This window comes from Schistocerca piceifrons, chromosome 1, assembly GCF_021461385.2.
Source record: "Schistocerca piceifrons isolate TAMUIC-IGC-003096 chromosome 1, iqSchPice1.1, whole genome shotgun sequence".
Lineage (NCBI taxonomy): Eukaryota > Metazoa > Arthropoda > Insecta > Orthoptera > Acrididae > Schistocerca > Schistocerca piceifrons.
Window position 1 is genome coordinate 165437911 of NC_060138.1, and position 23116 is coordinate 165461026.

Consider the following 23116-nt stretch of genomic DNA (forward strand, 5'->3'; position numbering starts at 1 on the left):
AGTCAGGTGAAAGGTTTTGCAGGGGGCCTAAGGTTCTGAGGATTCCTTGGAGCTCCGCCTGGACATCGGGAATGGGGTTACCTTGGCAAACTTTGTATGTGGTGTTGTCTGAAAGCTGACGCAGTCCCTCAGCCACATACTCCCGACGATCAAGTACCACGGTCGTGGAACCCTTGTCCGCCGGAAGAATGACGATGGATCGGTCAGCCTTCAGATCACGGATAGCCTGGGCTTCAGCAGTGGTGATGTTGGGAGTAGGATTAGGGTTTTTTAAGAAGGATTGAGATGCAAGGCTGGAAGTCAGAAATTCCTGGAAGGTTTGGAGAGGGTGATTTTGAGGAAGAAGAGGTGGGTCCCGCTGCGACGGAGGACGGAACTGTTCCAGGCAGGGTTCAATTTGGATGGTGTCTTGGGGAGTTGGATCATTAGGGGTAGGATTAGGATCATTTTTCTTTGTGGCAAAGTGATATTTCCAGCAGAGAGTACGAGTGTAGGACAGTAAATCTTTGACGAGGGCTGTTTGGTTGAATCTGGGAGTGGGGCTGAAGGTGAGGCCTTTGGATAGGACAGAGGTTTCGGATTGGGAGAGAGGTTTGGAGGAAAGGTTAACTACTGAATTAGGGTGTTGTGGTTCCAGATTGTGTTGATTGGAATTTTGAGGTTTTGGAGGGAGTAGAGCTGGAAGTGGGAGATTGAGTAGATGGGAGAGACTGGGTTTGTGTGCAATGAGAGGAGGTTGAGGTTTGCTGGAAAGGTTGTGTAGGGTGAGTGAGTTGCCTTTCCAGAGGTGGGAAACCAGGAGATTGGATAGTTTTTTGAGGTGGAGGGTGGCATGCTATTCTAATTTACGGTTGGCCTGTAGGAGGATGCTCTGAACAGCCGGTGTGGATGTGGGAGAGGAAAGATTAAGGATTTTTATTAAGGATAGGAGTTGACGGTTGTGTTCATTGGCTGAGTTGATGTGTAGGTTAAGGACTAGGTGGGTGAGGGAATGGATTGTTCAGTTTGGAACTGGTATAGGGACTGATGGAAAGAAGGGTTGCAGCCAGAGATGGAAACTTTAAGTGTGAGGCCTTTGGGGGTAATACCAAATGTCAGACAAGCCTGAGAAAATAAAATATGGGAGCGTAATCTGGCTAGGGCGAAGGCATGTTTGCGGAGGGAATGTAAATAAAACTTAATGGGGTCATTGTGGGGGTGTTGTGAGGGTGACATGGTATTAGAAGGTGGAAAGTGTAACATGAGGAAATGAAAATAAAAATATATGGGGAGGGATAAAGGTGGACTGGAAAGTAACTGTAGATCTGGTGTGAAAAAAGGCGAAAAGATGTTGGTTACAGCTGGGCTATGTTGGACTTGGGTTGGTAGACAACGATGTGCACAAAGGTTAGGTGGTTGTGTTGCCGCCAAAACACATTAGAGGACGGAGAAATTCGGGAAAATTTCGAAAAAACTGCGTGTAATATATTAAAAGGAGTGGTTTTGTGGTGGCAGATTATGAAAATGAGGCTAACAATCGTCTGACGAAGAAATAATGACGTTAAAACCTGTGGGAAGCGGCTAAAAATTATCAGTGATGTGGGAAAAACGGAAATGGAAATAAAGCAAAAGTTATTAGAACTAGCCGAAATGGTTGTTTTAAAGGTGAAAGGAACTGCTTGTGAACTAGAAATGGTGGATTTTATAGCGGCGGTAGTGTTGAAAGCGGCAAAAAAATTTACGAATTCCCAGTTTGGGGTGCTGAACAGTATACAGAAAGCACAGGAAGTAGAGATTTCGAAAACAGCAAGGATGGAACAAGAACAGATGAACACAATGAACAAAAGGAGCAACTACCTCTATCAGAATGGTCGAGCTAGAGTCAGGAACAAATCACCACTGAGATTGAGGCAGCAAAGAAGAGCAGCAGAGCTGGAATGAAGAACGAGACTGAGGTGGGAATGAGGCCAATGAAAAGGGAACAGTGTACGAAGAAGCCATTCCTCAGTTTTTCTGTTCAGTTCCTATGGACCTTTTCCTTTACAATCAACCAACCTGTACTGTACATTGGTATATCAAGTAGATGCAGCTTATTTACAAATGAGCTGTAGAGATTTTTTTCTGTTGAAATATTGTAATGCAATTTCAACATTTGGTAGTAAAAATACAGGAAGTTAAAATGAGGTTACAAACTTTTATATGTAGTAGTTTTGTTAAACAACATAGACAGTTAACATATGTGAATGAGAAAAGTGTGAGCTTATCTTAAATACTAACAGAGCTTTTGGTAGTGGAGTTAAAACAGTTCGTAATGTCTAAGATGGTGTGACTTAAGTTCATGTAAAACATAAGATCTATAGAAAATATGCAGTATTGTGAAAAGCTGAATGTAAGGGCTTAACCGGTTTTCAATTACTCTTCAAGGCTAACACATTACGATGTTAATGTTTAGGGTATCAAATTTCAGTGGTTACTTTCGTTGTTATACATTGAGTTGATCCTTTGTTCACAGGTTGACGTCGAGCATAAACAATGGCTGCCCCCGCAGGTATGTGGAGCCCATATTCTTTTTGACAAATAAATAATCCTTAGAATATGGCCAACATGTTAAATGTGGCTGTTTTCATGTATTATGAATGTAATCCATATACTAAAATTAGTGCCTTCTTCATGATGCTAATTATATTTTAATGAAGATATTTATGCTTTTAAATCAAATTAAATTTTAATTTAACTTCTGTTTTTGAAAGAATTCTCATACGGAAGATCAGAAAATTATCGATTTTGTTTTGCAAAAACAAGCTTATTGCTGTATACAGTGTTTTAGAAGGAGGCATCACAATTTGAAATCTTCTGTTGAATAAAAGCATTTTTCTATTAATACTGGATAAAAAACATTTTTCTATTAATAAGCACTTCAATTTATTCTTTGATATATGTAAATGAGCTATCTTAAAATGAGGTAGTAAAAATACTTTTTTTTGCTAGTAATTTTGTGAAAGTTTCTCTTCTTCTTGTGTTTTAGTTATATACATTATAGTTTGGATTTAGTTTCACAAAAGTGATTGTCTGCAGATGTACGTAGAGTAGACGTTAAGTATGTTTTATGAAAATTTCTCTACAAGCCTCTCTACTGCTTACTGTTCTATTGCCTTTTTTATAATCGAAAGAGGTTATCTGTATGGATTGCTCATGCCCCACTCCAAAGCTCAAACAATCCTGAAGATGTGGATTTATCAATCTGAAATGTGTGAGGGTTGGAACTTAAAAAGTGGCAACTATTTATTCACAACCGATACAAAAGAGTTACATGTTTGCACCTGTTACTGTCCTTCAAAGTAGTCACCAGTGTTGTGTAGAACCCGTTGCAAGCGATGTGGAAGGCTTAGTATACTGTTAGCAGAGCCTGTTCAGTTGATAGTGCGTATGGAGTGGTCTAAAATTATGGTGACTCTCGTGTACGACTGTGATGGTGTTATTTTAACGCATTATGTTCCTCCACGCCAGACTGTTACTGCACAGTATTACTATTCGTTTTTGGAACATCACCTGTGACCAGCTTTGCAAAAGAAGCAGCAACACTTTCTGTGCAACTCAACAATCGTTTTGTACGACAATTCACTGGCGTATACAGTCCAGGCTGTGGCTGCTCTGTTCGGTCGATGGGACTGGGAAGTACTGTACCATCCACCATACTCCCCGGGCTTAAGTCCTTGTGACTTTGATTTGATTCCGAAGATGGAGGGATCACTTCGTGGTATTCGCTTCAGAACTGTTCCAGAGATTCAACAAGCAGTAGACCACTGCCTTCGCACCATGAACAGAACGTTCTCTGTTAACGGAATACTACGCCTTCCACATGGCTGGCAATAGGTTCTACACAATGCTGATGACTACTCTGAAGGGCAGTAACAGATTTCCTTTTCCTGTACTGGCAGTATTCAGATGTATTTAAGGCAGCTGGAGAAAATGTTGATATTTAGTGATGAATGTATATTTTAACATATTTCACCACATAGACATCTTATAATTTCCGGACACGAAATCTGATATCACAAGGAAAGGAACTTCAAATAAAATTACTTAATGACAACTATAGGTGTTTACAAGAAAGTTTTGGTGACAAAGTATAATAAAAGTCATCCACCGGCCTGTTCTTTCTTGGAGGTGTATGTCTGTATTTCACAAAAGGAAATAAAATATCTATTACAAACACCCATGGAACTTCTAATAACCATCAGTTGTAGCACTCTTGGAAAGTGAAACCCATCACAAAAATTAACTTCCCTCTTTTCGTGCTATTACACCTGAATAAAACGCTACACTATTCTGTGTGGACTTCCAGACAAATGGGATCCGGTAGTTACAGTTTTGTGCAGTTTGTCAGATAATAATTTTAAGTGTGCTGCAGCTAATAATGGTAACCAAAGGCACTGAAAAATGCCACTTATGGAACAGCATGACAAAGGATTGGAACAAATGATGATAGAAGTAACATGAAAAGGTGCTTTTGTTTCTCACAATCGTCAAGAAGTTTGTCATAATCCAGAAATTGCCCTGGAAAGGGGAAATTTAAAAGAGAATAAAAGAATTGAGGTGAGGTGCTGTTAGTATGAGTGCTTTCTGTGGCACAGTTACATTGAGTATTGATAACTGAATAGTGGATCCCAGGGTAACTCATTACTTAGTTCCAAATGAAAATTGTTTTCCAGTTGTTGGTAAAAATATTTTTGGTAAAAATATTTTAGTTAAAATCATAACTTTAACTGATGACATATAAACAGAAGCTGTGTAGAAAGTACAGTAAGGGCAAAGATAATTAACAATGAAGGTTTGGCTAAAGAATTAGTAGCTGAAAGTACACTGTTTGTGCTGAGATTGACACTGAAAATATAGAGGTTATTTTGATAAAGAAGGTTGCAAGATCTAAGATGAATCTGGAAGACTGCTCATTAAAACTCAACAAAAAGGCCATTAATATCACATAAATATGAAATGAAGTGCAGATGACAGATCAATAAATATATTGAGAAATTAAGAATTTAACACAAAATCACCAGACTTATTGCATCATCAGATGATGCACATAAGTAAGAATAGCCAACAACATGGTAAAAAAGGAAGTAGTCCTAAGACTAGACTGTGAAAAATGTGAACTAAACCTGTGTGGTGACTGTTTGCCAGGTAAATCAATATGAAGACCGTTTATGAAAACTGTATCACAAAATTTGAAGAAATGAACAACCACTTTAGACCTTGTTCATAGTGATCCAATGGGTCCTGTCGACATTCCAAATTTGGGAGGCAATAGATATTTATTGAGGTTTGTGGATGATGCAAGTGATACATACTTATACACTTCTTAAAAGCATAAGGTTGAATTATTTGAAGAATTCAAGAAATGGAAGATTTGAACAGAAAAAGGTAAACAGTTAGAGTGTTCTCACTAACAGTGGCCTAGAATTCTGTTCATGCAATTGGTTGCAGTTTTGTGAATCTGTAGGACTTTGGCATGAAGTAACTATAACACATACACTGCAACAAAGTAATATGTTGATGTTAATGGATGTGGGAAAGTTGCAGTTGCTAGGATGCAATTTACTGAAGCGTCTTATGGTGACATGATGTGCACCGTGGCATGTGTAAGAAATCTTATTATAAATAACAACAACAATAATAACACAAAATCTTTATGGAGTGTTGAGTGGTAGAAATCCTAGTGTGTGGCATTTACGTGTGATAATATACTGAGTTTTAGTTCACATGTTCAAACATAAACATGATATTTCAAATCATGCCCACAAGAGCAGAAAAAGACATTCGTATTGGATATTCTATATGTGGTTGTGGATACAGGCTCTGTATGTCAGAAACAAAACAGGCAGTAGAGTCTAAGGACTGTGTATTCAAAGAATTTTCAAATGGCAAATAATCAACTGAAATTAACGAATGTAAAGAGGTAATTGAACTGTGCAGTGAAGGAGTGTTGCCATTTCCAAGTATTGAAAATGAATTATGAAATGATAGAGAAGATTTGAATTCTGAACAGAAATTTTATGGTTTGTCAGATCAGGAGGAAAATGTGGCTGTAATGCCTTTATTTGTTGAAGGTAATCAGGAACTTGTGAACCATGCTGAAACTCCACAATGTCATTACAGGCTAAGAAAGACTATAACAAAAGAAAAAGTTGGTTTAAGCAATGTCATCCAGTAACACATCATTCCAAATGGAAAGCTTATAATGAAGAAGCACAAATAAATGTAATATGACAAAGGAACAATTAGACCATTGTCATACCATGAAGCAATTAACTGATGACACAATGGAATGAGTAACAGTGATGAATGAAGAAATTAACTCCTTGAAGGATCATGGTTCTTGAAAACAGTTTGAGCTACCGTCTGGTGAAATTCCAGTAAAGAACAGATGGGTTTTCAAAATGAATGGCGAGAAGCAAACTTTTAAAGCTCATTTAGTTGCAGAGGGCTTAAGTTGAGTAGAAGATGTAGACCACAAGATTTATGTGCCTGTTCCAAATTTTGAAAGAATTTGTCTATTGATAGCAGCCAGTGTTGAGAAAAATTGTCATATAGATCAAACAACAGGAAATCCAGGATGGAATGTAACAACATTATGAGAAGGAAAGTTGCTACTCACCATACAGCAGAACTGCTGAGTCGCAGATAGGCACAACAAAAAGATTTTCACACTAAAAGCTTTCAGCCATTGGCCTTTGTAAACAATAATAACACACATACGCATGCCTACGCAAACACAACTCACACACACGACTGCAATCTCAGGCAACTGAAACCACACTGCGAGCAGCAGCACCAGTGCATTATGCTAGTGGTGACTGGGTGGGGGAAAGGAGGAGGTTGGGGTGGGAAGGGGGAGTGATAGTATGGTGGGGATGGTGGACAGTGAAGTGCTGCAGATTGGGCGGCGGGCAGGGGAAGGGTGGGGAGGGGAGGGGTGGAGGTAGTGGAAAAGGAGAGAAATAAATAAACAAAAAACTTTCCCTGCAATACATCCTACATTCTTGAGACCCTCCTGGCCTCAACCTTCGTTAGTCGCTGTCCTCACCTATCGAGCCCCTTCCCTGCTCCCATTCCAGCACTACACAGCCATCATTCCACCACCACACCCAATCTTTTTATTTTATTTTTATTTATTTCTCTCCCCCCCCCACCCCTTTTCCCTGCCTGTCACCCAACCTGTGGCACTTCACTGTTTGCCATCCCCACTGTACTATCCCTCCCCCTCCCCGCCCTGGCCTCCTCCTTTCCCCCATCCAGTCACACACTTTGTGTGTGTGTGTGTGTGTGTGTGTGTGTGTGTGTGTGTGTGTGGTTTGACAAAGGCCATTGGCTGAAAGCTTTAAGTGTGAAAATCTTTTTGTTGTGTGTATCTGCAACTCAGCATATCCGCTGTATGGTGAGTAGCAACTTCTTTCCTTCTCATAATATTGTCATACAGGTCAGTATGATGTGAATAGTACATATCTTCATAGCAAATTAAAGGAAAATGTTTCTATGCTCCAGCTAGAAGATTTCATTAAGAAGGGCTAAGAAAGTTCGGTTTGTAAGTTAATCAAGTCAATATGTGGACTGAGAAAAAGGGGCAAATGTGGGAATAGTCATTTACATAACTTACTAAAAAAAGCTAGAATATATTCAAAATGATATAGAGCTATGTGTATGGAAATAAACAGCAAAGGAAAGCTGTTCAGTCAGTGTACTGTATGTAAATTACTTGTTAACATTTTCACAGATTGAGGAGATCAGGCAAAAGGTGAAAACTCAAAGTTGCTGTGAAGTTTTTCATATGGGCATGGTGTCTCACGTTCTAGGAGAGAAACGAAACCGCAAACATGGAAAAATTGGTCTTTCTCAGAGGGTCTAAATTAATTAACTGCTTGATAGATTCAGCCTTCAAAATAATAGGAGAGCAAAGACTCCTAAAGAACTGAAACCAAACTTCCTAGAGGTGAAGCTGGGTGATGAATTTAAAAATTTTCCGTATCTTGAGCTTATTGGTCAAATTCATTACCTTTCACAGAATACTTAACCAGGACTTATTGGTGACTAATTTGTCACAATTTTGTTCAGAATTTCACGTGAATCATTGGAATACAGCAGAAAGGATACTGAGATATGTGAAAGAAACAGCGTATTACAAACTCGTGTATTATCCCACTTGTCAGATACTTGCAGCATTCACGGATGCTGATTGGGCTACTTGTACAGATGATCACAAAAGTGTCACTGGATACAGGAGTTGGCAGAAATATGAAAACACAAACAATACCATGCCTAATACAGTGTAGGAAACACTTTGACATTCATAATATTCTTCCAACAATCTCAGAATGGATAAATACAGGTCCTACATGATTTTCAAGGGAATCTTATACCATTCTTCCTGGAAAATAGTGGCAAGTTCAGGCAATGATTATGGAGGTGGATAGTGATCATGCATCCCTCTCTACAAAGAAGACCACAAAGACTCAGAATCACTGAGATGTAGTGACTGTAGTGGCCAGGAGAGAAGTAACAATTCATCATCGTGCTCATAAAACATCTGGATGAGGCGAGTTGAGTGAACAGGGGTCCTGTTAACTTGAAAGACAGCATCACCATTGAGGAGCAAACATTGTATGATTGGATGGACCTGGCCAGCCAAAATAGTCACATAATCCTTGGTAGTAATGCAGTCTTGCAGAGTATCTATGAGGTCCGTTGAATACCACCATATGGCTCATTCAACCAAATGACTTTCTTCCAATTCTCCCTCATCCAGGTTTTCAGGTTTTGTGGCTTGGGCACCATGTTTTCGAGTTATGGGCATTGGTATCACTGATGAGTGGTTTTGAAATTCCAGCTCACCCAGCAGTTCCCTAATTATGGAGCACTCGTCTTGTTGTTTTGGAGCTGACAGGGTTCGCAAGTTCGACATTCAGTTCTGTAGCTGCTTTTGCAACTGTCACCCTCTTTATTTTTCATCACAATTCTGTTCAATGACACACACACACACACACACACACACACACACACACACACACACACACTCTGAAATACCAAAGACTTCGAGCACCTTGTTTATGAAAGTACCCAGCATATGAGCACCAGCACTTTGCCCATATTAAAATTTACTTAGTTCTGATGTAATGCACTCAGAACTATACAGAACACTCTTCCCATCCCAAGTGACACTTGCTGTGTAGCAAGGACATTGCACAGATATCATTCATGCTCAAATATAGCAGCACAACATGCTAATTTAGTGAGTATATGCATTTATGTTGAACCATGCATTTCTCACAGCGTTTCCATATTTTTGTCCAACTCCTATATATGTTAATACTGACAGGACCTGCATTGTACTGAAAGAGTCTGAAGCAACATGCAGTTGCATTGATCGCAGTGGAAGCAGAATGTGTGTCATTGACATCATGCACATGAGATGTGGTGTGAATAACAATTTTACTGAAGATACTTAACCTGAAAGACCTGTATGGTGTGTGATAATGAAGTAGCAGTTCTACACTCCGTGAATCATATGGAGAAATCGAGAACTAAACATTGATTTATAACACAATTTCATCAGACAGAAAGTAATGGATGGAAAAATTGATAATTGATGCATTTCAGTGGGGGAAAAAAAATCAAGCAGTCTTAACAGAGCCACTGAATCAGAATATTCATAAACATCATTGTAAGAGAATGTTAATTCGAAATTATGTACATGATTAGAGTTTATTGTTAGATATCATTTAAAGTTCGGGGGCAGTGTTAGGAATTAAATAAATGGACAAGAGCTCCTTTATTCCATCTTTGTGATATGACTGGATTATTGTTTAAAAAGACAATGAAGACTCAAGAAGCCTTTTTATTGTTGAAAAGAAGTTTAGTTTTCACTGCTTTAATGGCATATGCAGTTTTTTCTACCAGTAAATATTAATGTGTGTGATAACTATTTTATTCTATGCCAGCTGCAAGTCACTTAGAAATGAAATCAACAGAAAGTGTAGGAGAGTTTAAATGAAATGCCTCCAGGAAAAATGTTAAGAAAATGAAAAGAGAATGGTTGTTGGAAGGGGAGATTCAGTGTTTAGATGAGTCAGAACAACCCTTGGTGAAATTAAAAGCAGGGTTGGAAACATTAAGAGTGCAGGTGAAGTTCCACTGTTAAGAGCGGAGGAGGGAATGGATAAGTGGAAAGAGTACATCGAAGGCCACTACAAACAGGAGGAACAGTACATGCTGACAAGATAGAAGAAGAAATGCGTTTTGATCTGGAAGACATGGTGGATCCAGTATTACACTCAGAGTTTTGATAGAGCTTTAGAAGGCTTGTAATCAAATAAGGCAGAAGACATAAATAATTTTCCTTTGGGAGGGAGGTGGTGGTGGGGGGGTGGGTGTGCAATCTGAAACAAGTCACTGTTCCGGTTGATGTGTAGAACTTAGAAGACTAAACACATAAAACAGTAACATCAGACTTGTAGAAAAATATCACCCACACAATTCTGAAGATAGCAAAGGCAAATAAGTGTGAGAAATATTGCACAATCAACTTAATGGCTGATAAACCCAAAATGCTGAATGTAATAATATATGGAAGAATTTTCAAGAAATTTGAGAATCTGTTGGATGAGACAGTTTGGCTTTAGGAAATGAAAAGGACCAGAGGTGCAGTTTTGGTGGGGCCCTGGATGATAGTGGCAAGATGAAAAAAGAAAAGAAAAAAAATACACCTTTATAGGTTTTGTGTACTTAGAGAGAGCTTTTGACAATGCAAAATGGTCCATAATGTATGAAATTAGCTGAAGAGTAGGTTTGTACGGAGCAATAAGAATCAAAGACCAGGGGAAAAGACCTTGGATTAAAAATACGTTAAGGGAAGGATGCAGTATTTCTCTACTACTGCTCAACCTCTGTTATGAAGAAGCAATGACTGAAATAAAAGAAAGGTCCATGAGCGGCATTAAGATTCAGATTGAAAAGATATTGATGATAAAGTTTGATGTGGACATTGCTGTCCTCAGTGAAAGTGAGGAAAAATTAAAGTAATTGTTGAACATAATGAAGTCTGATGAGCACAGAATATGGATGGAGAGTACAGTAATGCACAGTGCTGGTTTCAGCCCAGCTGGGCCGTATTTTGCAACTTGGCCCATACGGGCTGTGGGCTGCCCTGCCGTGCTGTCAAGCTGAGGACAGTGAGCTGACGGGTCAGCTTGCCAGCCTGTTGACTTACCACTCCGCTCCACCATGCGTTCTAATGGCAGTATTGCTTCAGCCCTCTGCCTATACTGTCATACATAAAAATGGCATATTCATTGAAATAAACTCAGTTCCACTTGTGTGTATACATCTGTATTGAGAACAAATGTAAATTTAAAACTTGAAGGAATATATATAAGAATTATATAGTACTGACAATATATAAATTATTTATCTAAATATATAAGTATAAAGGAAAAGAATTATAAAATGGCACATATAGATATCATAAAGTTTCAATAATAAAAAAAACACATATATGTATTAACAGAAATGAAAAGTAAGTAGTAGTTATGGTACTCCCTAAAGCTGGGAGAAAGACAAAACCCTAGTTGTTCTGGACACTGAAGGCAAAAATAAATTGTCCATACAATTTTTAGACCTCTTTATGATGCCTTCTTCCACCTGGAGTTTTTTTTCATCTGTTCTGGTTGATGAATTTGCATGGTAGGTCTGTTTGCTACAGGATCTTCTTGTTCTGGGAGCAAATTCAAAACTATGGCCAAGTGGAAATTGTGAAGATAGATTTTTTCCTGTCACACTCTTGAGGTGCAAATAGTGTGCATTTACAAACATGAGATAGAATGCATGAATCCAACCTTCTTATACTATCTCAAATGTCTATTAGGATCAGCTAAAACATATAGTTTCATCCTAAATTTGTGGCCATTCCCCTGTATGTATTCATTCAGCCTTCCCCTGCAACCGACCATTGGCTTATCTGTCGTTAGATTTTTCCCTGAATAATAGATTTTCTCCATAGTATTATTGAAATGATTTATCACTAGCAGAATTTTTTCGATAGATGCATTGCAGCATTATTTCTGGCAAAAAGTAGGCATCTTATCTGCAAAAGATACCTATCTCTGCTCATGTACAGGGTCTCTCACTCAAACCTGACTGATTTCAAAGACCCAGGGAAAAAACACACAGTAGATATGACAGTTGAAAATGCATCACATTGTAGATCATCTCAAAGACTTTATTTATCATCAGTACACCTCTACATGTGAACCATTTGTAGCACAAAGAATATACAGTCTATATTCAGTTTCTTGCCAAGTTCTTTGTAACATTTCGTCTGTTATTGTTGCAATCTCATTAGTAATACGATGTCGCAACGTAGGAATATCATCCACTTTGTGCACATACATGCGGTCCTTCACAAATCCCCACTTGAAGAAATCAAGTGGCGTAATGTCGAGTGAACATGGTGGCCAGGCTCTGCTGCATCTGATCCAATGATTGGGAAATTTCCCATCCAGGAACTTGCGAACAGCCGTTGACCAATGTGGTGGAGCTCCATCTTGTTGAAAAATGATGTTTGGTTGCAAGTCTTGTATGTGAGGGCACACAAACTGCATCTCCAGATACACTACACTGACCCATTCACTGTTAGTTCCATAAAGAAGAACTGTCCAACAATTCTGTCATGCATTAGCCCGCACCAGATGTTTAGTTTAGGGTTATCATGAACACGTTCAATGACAATGTGCAGATTTTGCAAACCCCAAATCAAAACATTATGCCTATTAACCCTTCCTGATTGATGAAACATTGCCTCATCTGAGAATAAACATCTTTCCAGGAAGATGACATCCATATCAATACACTGCAGCATATCCACAGCAAATTGTCGGCATGGTTTGTCTTTCAGTATCAGATGTTGCAGAATTTGCACTTTGTAAACACACATACGAAGACGCTGGTGAACTACACGATGCAATGTTGATCGAGGTACATCAAGTTGCCTAGATGCTTGATGAATTGACTTATGTGGGCTTCTGAGAAATGTTTGTCTGATGTCCTCCACTGTCTCTTCTGAAACCCCATAATGTGCACTGCCGGATTATTTCAGAACACTTCCTGTTGCCAGGAACTTCCTGTTGCCAGGAACTTCCTGTTGCCAGGAACTTCCTGTTGCCAGGAACTTCCTGTTGCCATTCCTTAATTGTTTTCACACCAGGTGGATCACACATCACATGATGATAATTTCTTTGCACAGTAATCGGCAATTTTGTTTCTGCAAACCACACTACTGTTTGCGCGCGCTACTGTGGAGTTGCCATTTTCACTTCATGTGTCCATGCTGCCCTCTGGTGACCATACTTGGCACTTCTGATGCAGGAATATCAATTCTTTGAGGTGCTCTATAATGCGATGCAATGAGTCCTTGAAATCAGGGAGGTTTGAGTGGGACACCCTGTATTTAGTGAAGGGCAGTCTAAATAGGTAGTGTGCTTCCAGTAGTCCTTCACCCTTTTCATCCACAGAAGCCGCATGTAAAATATTATGCCTAAAAATGTTTTTATTTCTTCAGTGGTGGTATCTTTCCAAGAAGTTATATTGGCATGCTCGTTTTTGCTTTCAATGAACACTTTCAAGGCAAAAGCATTTCTCTCTTCCACTATCAGTTACAAGAAGTTTTGAATAAATAACAAGAAGAAAAATGATGTTGCTGTAATAAGAGAGGGGATCTCCAAAAGTCCTGGAGAAACAGTAAAAGGTAACTCCTCCCTATTATCTGATGGTCCTTCACTCCACTTGTCTTCAAGAAGAAAAATGGGAGTATGGGGACCTGGTGGATTTGAGAAAGAGTGCTGGTTTCTGAAGCCTCATTTCTGGGCCCTGCCATTACTACGTTAGATGTAGCAACTGGTACTTCAATAGCACCAGTTACTACTTGAAAGTTAGCAGGCTCCTCTTCATCCTCATTGGAACTCGGATCATCTGATGAAAATTCTAAGTCATTGTCCATCCATTTTCCAAACTCTTAAGTGGCTAATGACTTCAAAAGTAAATTTTTTTCTTTCTACTTCCAGATGACCTGATAAATGCGCTTTGTACACCTAAAAAGTCTGAAAGAAGAAAAACGTCAAATATTGTCTCCAGAAATATTATTTATTGAAAAAATTAGTGTATGGTTATAATTTAGTTATAGAGGAAAGAAAAATTCCATTAGTGAAAATTTGCTCGCTAATGGGAGGAATAACTGTGTTATTAATTTTTGACAAATTTTTCTCAGATAACATACCATGCTCAATGAATTTATTCATTTGCTGCTGAAAAACATCCATAAATATAAAAGGACAGACATGAAATGCCATTATGTGTTGTAAAATACCAGACAAGGAGGTAGCCACAGATCTTAGGACATCCCCCCCCCCCCCCCCCCCTGACTAATTTTGTCAAAAGGCACAGAATACCTCCACAAATATCTTGGATATGTACCTGAGAAATTAGTTTTATGAAATAAATTAAATCATTAACTTATCTTTGAGAACAAACAAAAATTCCAATGCTGGTGTAATAAAAATGAATATTCCATGAGCGGGATCAATTCACTTCGCACTACAACTCACGCACGCACCAGCTGAAAGTGCAGCAAAAGATACACTGAAGGCTTGGCCAGTGTGTCCCTTGTAACCTGCAAGCTGGCCGAGGGTAGAAGCCTTGGCGCCATGAGGGTTGGTGACACCACACAGGCATGTGCTGTCTGGGAAGCAGTGCGGCTCTCACTCCTCAGTGACATGAGTCATCTTGAACGTGTTAATTCCACCAAAAACCTATCCACAGGAAATATGTTCTGCGGTTGTCACTAGTGTCACAAACACTGTTTATAACATTATATAGATACTGAAACCAAATAAAAGTGGGGATTAGGGAGAGGAAATGTGCATCTCTTCTTGTTTTCACTTTTTTTTTCGTGTGTAGGTAAGCCTTGTAGTCAACACTCTGTCTTTCATGATCCTAGCTTGTGAAATGAATGCATAAAATGTCATAATCTAAGATGTCAGTCGGTTAAATGAATGACCAATGAAAATCCAATACTGCTATTCAGTACTGTAATAATAACTGAAAATTTAAAATTTTATTTAATGTTCAGCTGGTCAAATTCTCTTTCCTGAAACAATGGCTTATGTTTATGTGCAGATCTCTGTAATTTAATGTATTTTATTCACCTCATAACATACAGAATTTCAGAACGTGAGTCTGATGTACAGGAATCATGTTAGGGATACAATTTACTTATTTAAATTTTTTTCAAACTTAAAAGATCATTTGTTGAAGAATTTACTTATTTAAAATTTGTCAAACTTACAATATTAACTGTTGAAGGATTTGTACAAGATTCTTTCTAATGCTGTTACAGAATTTGCATCCACTATAAGTAGCATAAATTTTTCTTTGGTTTTAAGGATCCAGCTCAAAGTATCACTTTGTCCTTCATGAAATCTTCCACTGAGTGGTAGTATCTTTCAGTTAGAAAATCGCATAACTTGCTTTTTAAAATGTTTACCTCCATATTCATTACATCACACCCTTTTATTTTGTTGTGAATTTTCATGTCTGTATATTAAGGAGTCTGAGCATACAAATTTAAGAAATGTGATGTGAGTATAAAGTTTCTTTGTCTTTTGTTGTAACTGCGTTCAACTTAATTTTTTAATCTTTTTTGTATTTTTAGATAAATAAAACAACGAAATTGCGCACTGCAGATTTATTGAAATTGAATTACAGAAAGTGATATGCTCGCAAACGAATTTCTGAACAGCAGTTTTCTGCACAATAAAATAAATATCAGTGTTCTCTGAATGGAACTCCCTGGCTATTAGTCACTCTTCTGTTCCTAGAAACAAAGAAAGAGAATAAAGCATCAGGCACCACAAATTTTTGTGGGAAACAAGAACTGCCCCATCTAAATAAAGCATTCTTGGAAATTACCCAGTTTCTGCAGAATAAACCTTACCAAATACAAGTTATGCAGAATCAGCAGTTCATTAACATTTTGTGGATTGATTGATGATCTTTTCTCACTGTTGATTAGCCCTGCTTGGCAAAAATTTTCTTTCTGCAGATGCACATTTTGCAGGAATTATTAGCTAAGCTGAGTAGATTGGGAACTTTTTTTCATTTGCTCTCCGCCACGTCAGCAACTCAGCTGGCTGCTCATTTTCAGAGTAACCTTTTGCTAAGTAGCATGAAATTTCATCTTCCATATGGCTACTCCTTTTGCAAGTGTCATCTACGTCATCTACCCAGTTGCCAAGTCGACTCCTCTTCATTTTCATAGGGGACAAATGACAGTCTGTAAAACTGGAGAGAGAGAGGATATAACCTGGAAAAAGGGTGCCCCCTTTTTGTGTTGTGATTGTTTGCAGCAACCAGTTTATCAAAGACATCACACACACACACACACACACACACACACACACACACACACACACACACACAGCCATCTTCTCTTTCAGAAAAGATTCTATTCTTCGCTTATGTGCTGTGACTTCTGTCTGCAATATAAAATAAGACCTTAACAGCAATCTCCTTTAGTGGCAATAAATGCTTGTTAACAAGAAAGCAGGAGAAATACGTACTGACAACTCTAGTTCCATTGATGTTGACGGTGTAGTTTCTGGAACGGAGCAGTGAGTGTGTTCTTGTTGATGGCATTTGCTTATCATATCAGCAGCAGTATTCCAACAGTTATCATAGACTTTGAGCTTTGAGACACTTACTCAGACCAGTTTTTTAAGTAATTTACAGTGCTCTTCGAAGTTCTAATTAATATAAATGCTAGTGGTGCAAATTCTTTGAGAAATTTGTCTTCATATAACAGTGTCTTAGCATGGTTGCAATGCAGAGTGCTATACAGGAGAGCAGCTTAAACCATGAAAGCACCAACTTGATATAAGCTGCTCTAAATCTGCAATGGAAATGTTGTAATTTTCTCATTTAGACAAAATTTCTCTTCGAATATTAAGACCAGATTTAGCATCTTCAGCTTGGCAGGTTAAAACAAGATTTTTTAATTGAATCGTTCACCTGAATAATGTCGTATCCAGAAAAAAGGAGATCTGCAGTTCGGCAATTGTAGTGACCAACAATGATAAAATATTCACTTTTAATGTATATTATCAGACCATAAATCCATTTCAAAGGCACGTGCATTGATTGCTAAGCAACTTTGTTTTGATTTCTTCAGCTGCCTCAAAAATACCCTGTGAAATCGTTGATGGATGAGGAAGGACATTGTTAACATTTACGCGGCCATGTTTTTACTGTGCACCTATGTCTAAAAATTCCAGATATAAGTTCCTGAACCCTGAACCATATTATAGGAATGTAGGTCCTGGATACAGAGTTGTTGTACACCTACTAATGACAGTAGTTGTGTTCTTGAAGATATTGATGCATTGTTCCCGCATCTAAAAAGTTTCTCACTTTAAACACATTTCTGCCTGATAATTGTTGAAGTTGATGAGACCTTTTTGAAGCAATAAACAAAATCACGCGATTTGTACTGCACAAAACATGTTTGTTCATTTGTGCAACATGTACAGATGAAAAACATTTCCATACTGTTGACAACTCATTCTCCATTGAATGAAGAACAAATTATTTTTTTAAGTAACTTTCCTTCACTGCTTTGTTGGTAAGGACACACAGTGGCACTGCTGAGGTCGACACAAATGTCGAAGATGAATTTGACAGCTGTAGTTGATGCCCACCTATGCTTCTAAACACAAGAGCTCCAACTTATTTTGATGCTGTCCATGTTACTTAACAGTAGATCTCACAATATGCAGTCCTAGTCTTGTCCTTGAGACCCTGTGGAACATTCATGGAGGCCTATATAATATTGAACACTTCCCAATAAAAATACTCCTGTCAGTTTGCAGAAAAAACAAATTTGTATCGTACTGGTTTGTTAGATAAACCAATTGGCAAATCTGAACATCTGAAGTGCTGTTCAACATCAACCAGGAGAAAGCAATCAGTGAGGTGGTATAAGATGCTTCTGCTTCTTCTATCATACCTACTACAGATCCAGCACTGTTCTTCCATTTGGATCCTCTCTGACAAAGCATGTTCCATGGTCGTCTGAAGAAATAGCAGAGATCATTTGAGAACACGAAACAACTTGTCAGGTTAAAACAGGGTTTTTAAAATTGAATCTATCTATCTATCTATCTATCTATCTATCTATATTCCTTCTCAGCGATCATAGGCCCTGTAGACCACGCGCTGCATCAACAATCTGCTTCTACCACCTTCTATCTCTCGCAGCCTCTCTCCACCCTAATGCTACGATGTCTTTCTCTATGTCATCTTTCCACCTTGTACGAGGTCGGCCCAATGGTCTTGTTGCCTGGAGAGTTCCTTCAAATGCTTTCTTGTTCATTCTGTTGTTTTCCATTCTGGCCGCATGTCCAGCCCATTGCAGTCTCCTACTTTTTAATTTCTGGATGATAGTGGGTCTCTTCATTAACTGATAAATTTCATTGTTCTTTCGAATTCTCCATGCGCCATTCTCCAACACAGGTCCCCAGATTTTTCTGATTACTTTTCTTTCGAAAACATTCAATTTTTCTCTTTCATTCTTTGTAATCGTCCAGCTATCTGAACCGTATAGTACTATGGGGCAGATAATAGTGTTGTGTATCTTCATCTTTGTGGTGATTGACAAAGCTTTACTTTTGAGTGGGTTACTTAGTGAGTACAGACGTCTTGACCCTGAGGCTATTCTTTCATTTATATCCATTGTTATGATATTTTTACTGTTGAAACATGATCCAAGGTATTTAAACTGGAGAACTTTTCTGAATTTAGAATGTTGGTCAGTTTCAAAGTAAGGATTTGGGTTTATGACTCGACCTATTTCCATATATTCGGTTTTCTCTTGGTTAATCAAAATCCCGATTTTGCTGGCACTGTGCCTGAGAGATCTGTACATGTCTTTCAGTTCTTCTTCAGTTTCACTCAGCAACACTATATCATCTGCATAAGCCAGGAGTTTTACTCACTGTGTTTGAATTGGAGACCATTGTATAGATGTAAATTACTCTCCTGAACCACTTTCTCTAATGCAAGGTTGAGGAGGACACATGAAAGAGCGTCTCCCTGTCGTAAGCCTGTTTTAATTGGAAAGGTGGGGGATATGGATCCTCTGAACTTCACTGCTGCCTGGGAGCCATCCATGCACAGTTGTATCATCCTAATGACTTTACTGGGTATAGTAAATTCTTGTAACGTGTTGTAGAGGCTACTTCTGTGGATGCTGTCGTAGGCTCACTGGAAGTCAATGAAGAGACAGTGGATGTTTTTGTTAAATTCGCAGTATTTCTCAAAGATTTGTCGTATAGTAAACAAATTATCAGTTGTGGAACGGTTTGTTCGAAATCCAGCCTGGTAATCTTGAATAATGTTTTCTGCGTAAGGTTTAAGTTTTTCCAGAATGGTCATTGACAGGATTTTGTATGTTATGTTCAGCAAACTGATTCCTCTTTAATTTCCACATTCCATTCTGTTTCCTTTCTTGTGTATGGGACAAATTATTGCAGTTTTCCAATCTTCAGGCAGTGTTTCAGTTTTCCAGATCATTGTGATAAGTTTATAAATTTCTTTGCGTAGTTTGCTTCCGCCCTCTTTTTAACATCTCTGCTGATATCTGGTCCTCACCTGCTGCCTTGTTGTTTTCGAGCTTTTGAATGGAGTGGATCACTTCCTGTTCTGTGATTCTACGTTCGTCATTATTAATACTGTCACTCTCAGACATTGCGTAATTGAAGGTTATGTGCGGATCAGTGCAATTTAACATTGCTGAGAAATACTCTTTCCATCTTTCTAGGATACCTTCCAGCTGCGTTAGCATATTTTGATTTTTATCTTTTATGAATAGGTTTTCACTTTGATAACCGCTCTTACTTTTCTTTGTATACTGAAACAACTTCTTTGAGTTTCCATTTCTGCTTTCCAGTTCTATAGATCTAGGACTCCAGTTAGATATTTCCTTTTCTCTGTCCGTAGAACTCTTGCTGTTTCTCTTCTAACAGCATTGAATGTCTCCCTCCTGTCCTCATTCTCCCTATTATGCAGCCACAGCATCCTGGCTTCTTTCCTCCTTTCTACTGCTCTCTGACACTTTTCGTTGAACCATTTCTGTTTCTTTGTTTTCTTTTTCTTGCCCAGTGTTTTTTCTGCTGCATATGTTACTACAGTCTTTATTCTTTCCCAAGCCTTCTCGACACTATTTTCCTCCTCAGCTTTTTGCAATGCTGTAAGTTGTTTATTTATTTCAATCACATAGGCTTCTTTAACAGACAGTTCCTTCAGTCGTTCGATGTCTAACTTAGGTTTTGGTGTGGCTTTTGGTTGTTGATTCCAAATCATCTTGATTTTCATCTTTCCTACCACTAGGAAATGATCTGAGCCAATTTCAGCTTCTCTGTATGTTCTGACATCTCTTATAAATGAAATGAAACGTTGATCTGTCATAACATGGTCAATCTGATTTACTGTTTTGCCACCTGTAGAGCACCATGTACCTTTGTGTATATCTTTGTGAGGGAACATCATCGAGCAAATTCTCATATTCTTTGACAGTGCAAAGTTGATCATTTTTAATCCACTTTCGTTTGTGGACGAGTGCTTGCTCTGTTTTCCTATTGTGGGGATGAACATATCCTCTTTACCTATTTTTCCATTAAAGTCCCCTAAGATAATTCTCATATTTCTTCTTGAAATACTTTAGAGTACTCTCTCTAATTCTTCATAGTACTCATCTGTGTCATCCTCAGTTCATAGTCTTAATAAACCAGCTGCAGCAGCGACTTTGATCTGAACTAAAAACATACAAGACAAAATTGAATCATTCACGTGAATAATGTTCTAACTAACAAAAAGCAAATTTTACAAGAGAACATAGAAACAGTTTTATGCATACATGTTCGGCCTTTCATGATGTAGTTTTAAGTGCAAGTCTGCATATTTTTGTAATAGTTATTATGCATCTGCGTGTGTTATCTTTGAAAAATAGCACTCTTTTAATTTTCATGGATGAATGACGTGGTACCTGTGCCATTGCAATGTTGAACTGCTGAGAAACGGTGGCCTTTTTGTGTTACTCATAACAGGAAGGCAAAGCTTATTTTGAGAAAATACAAGAAAGCTGTTCAGAGCACATGTTTATTAAAATATACATATGGAAATGCAGCTGCAGAAGATGTTGAAAAATTTTGTGCCAGTGCTGTTGTAATTAACTAAACATTTACATTTAGAATTCAGGGTGGTGAATCCTCTGGAAAAACTGGAATTCTAGGGAAGTACATAGTACCTGGAAAAATCAGGGAAATCACAGGGAATTTCAGGTATTTCATAAAATTGCAGGGAATTCAATGTTTTTAATCTAGCATTTAAATTTAATTTTACTGAGGTTTACAAATCACAAGTTTTGGAATAGTTAATTTTTCACAGTGTGTTAATTATATTAGTATTATTCCATATAAATTATTGAAGTTTAAAAACTGCAGGTGCTTATTGCTGTCTCTGTGAGAGGAAAGAAAAGTCATTATTGCGCTGTCTGCCTCCCCCCCTTAACCTCCCCTTTTTTTTCCTGTGCTTGCCATTAATTTTTCAGGAGCTTCTTATGCCATCTTGGAATTTCAATTTTAAGTCCCCAGTGGGTTTTCCCAGAATGACAGGAAATCCACTTTTCACTTGGAAGTTGCTGCCTAGGAATCCCATTTTTCAGATGGGGATATACTGATACATGTCAAGTAAGTTTTCATTCCAGCGGCTTCTGATGGCAAAAATCATCATACAAGATAGGAAAAACTGAAATTTTAGCACGTGAGTTCTTTCCCAAATACCTCTCAGCTTTTTTGGAATGCCCTGACAAACTCATAGTTGCAGGATGTTGTCACTTTTTATTCCACTGGTGGAATATAGTAGTCAGATGAAATTTGTTTCCAGACATACTTATATTGAACACTCTCTGTGCAACCCTTGGTGTAGTGTGCCAAGATCCCTGAAATCCTCTGGGTGCACTTTCCACACCAGATATTCATCAGCCTTGACAGTGACTGGAATCCATTCATCTGGATGATAGTCATGAGAAACTCTAGTTGTTTTTCTGTATAATGGCAAATCTGTATAGTAGGAAACTGCCTTGTAATGAGGAATTTATGATCTACAGCAGTAAGCTGTTTATCACACTGATAGTCCAGCAGTGAATAAGCATCACACGACTACAGTTGAACTGTGCAAGTATTTAATGTGAACAATTTTTTGTCTGTGTGAATTATGGGAAACTTTTTTTTCCATTATATATTGTAGTTGCAACACTGTTCCGTCCAACCCATCAGATGAGAGTTTTCCAGGAACAAGATCATTTCTCCACGATATATAAGGAACTCCCCTATCCTCAGTACCTTCCTCCCTTCAACTGATTTTGCATTCCATTCATTACCACAACACCTGTTGCATCACACATGATGCCTTCACTTTCAGTGTTGTTTGCTGCCTTTCAACACTGGTGCAAACCCGAGGGCATCCAGCTGCTGTGTTGGTCTTGGTGCTGGCATGCCATTCCCACTTTTCCACCCAAATAATCTTATCACTATTACTATATTAGGAATCAATGTCTCCTGTTTTCATCCTTGATTTATGTAAATGGTACATTATAGGTATTAACTCAAACTGTTAGAGTTATCAATTTTTGGAAACTTTTGAACATTCTCTCTTCACCAGATCCATCATGGTGGAAGGACTGAGAACCTTATACATCATCGTCGTCATTATCAGGAAGCATGTTGAGGGGGAAGGTGGTGTGTGTGTGTGTGTGTGTGTGTGTGTGTGTGTGTGTGTGTGTGTGTGTGTGTGTGTGTGGTTGTCCAGGCTGTGCCAGGTGGTGTGAAACACTTAATGATAGAAATTTGTGGAACATTAACATCTTATGGACCTGAAGCACTTACTTTGTAAGGTGATCATGGAGGAAGCTGGAAGTGTCATTCAGACTCATGGTATGTGGTAGTGAACATCTACATGCTCTGTTTCTTTTCTAGTTATG

At 38.4% G+C, this 23116-nt stretch overlaps 1 protein-coding gene across 1 annotated transcript in view; it reads left to right on the forward strand.

Moving 5' to 3' along the window:
* Window positions 1–23116, forward strand: part of LOC124795878 — a 363347-nt gene that overhangs the window by 15175 nt on the left and 325056 nt on the right. The window contains 1 exon segment of the mRNA XM_047259992.1: window positions 2492–2527. Within this exon segment, the coding sequence (XP_047115948.1) occupies window positions 2512–2527 (16 nt within the window). The 5' untranslated portion in view covers window positions 2492–2511.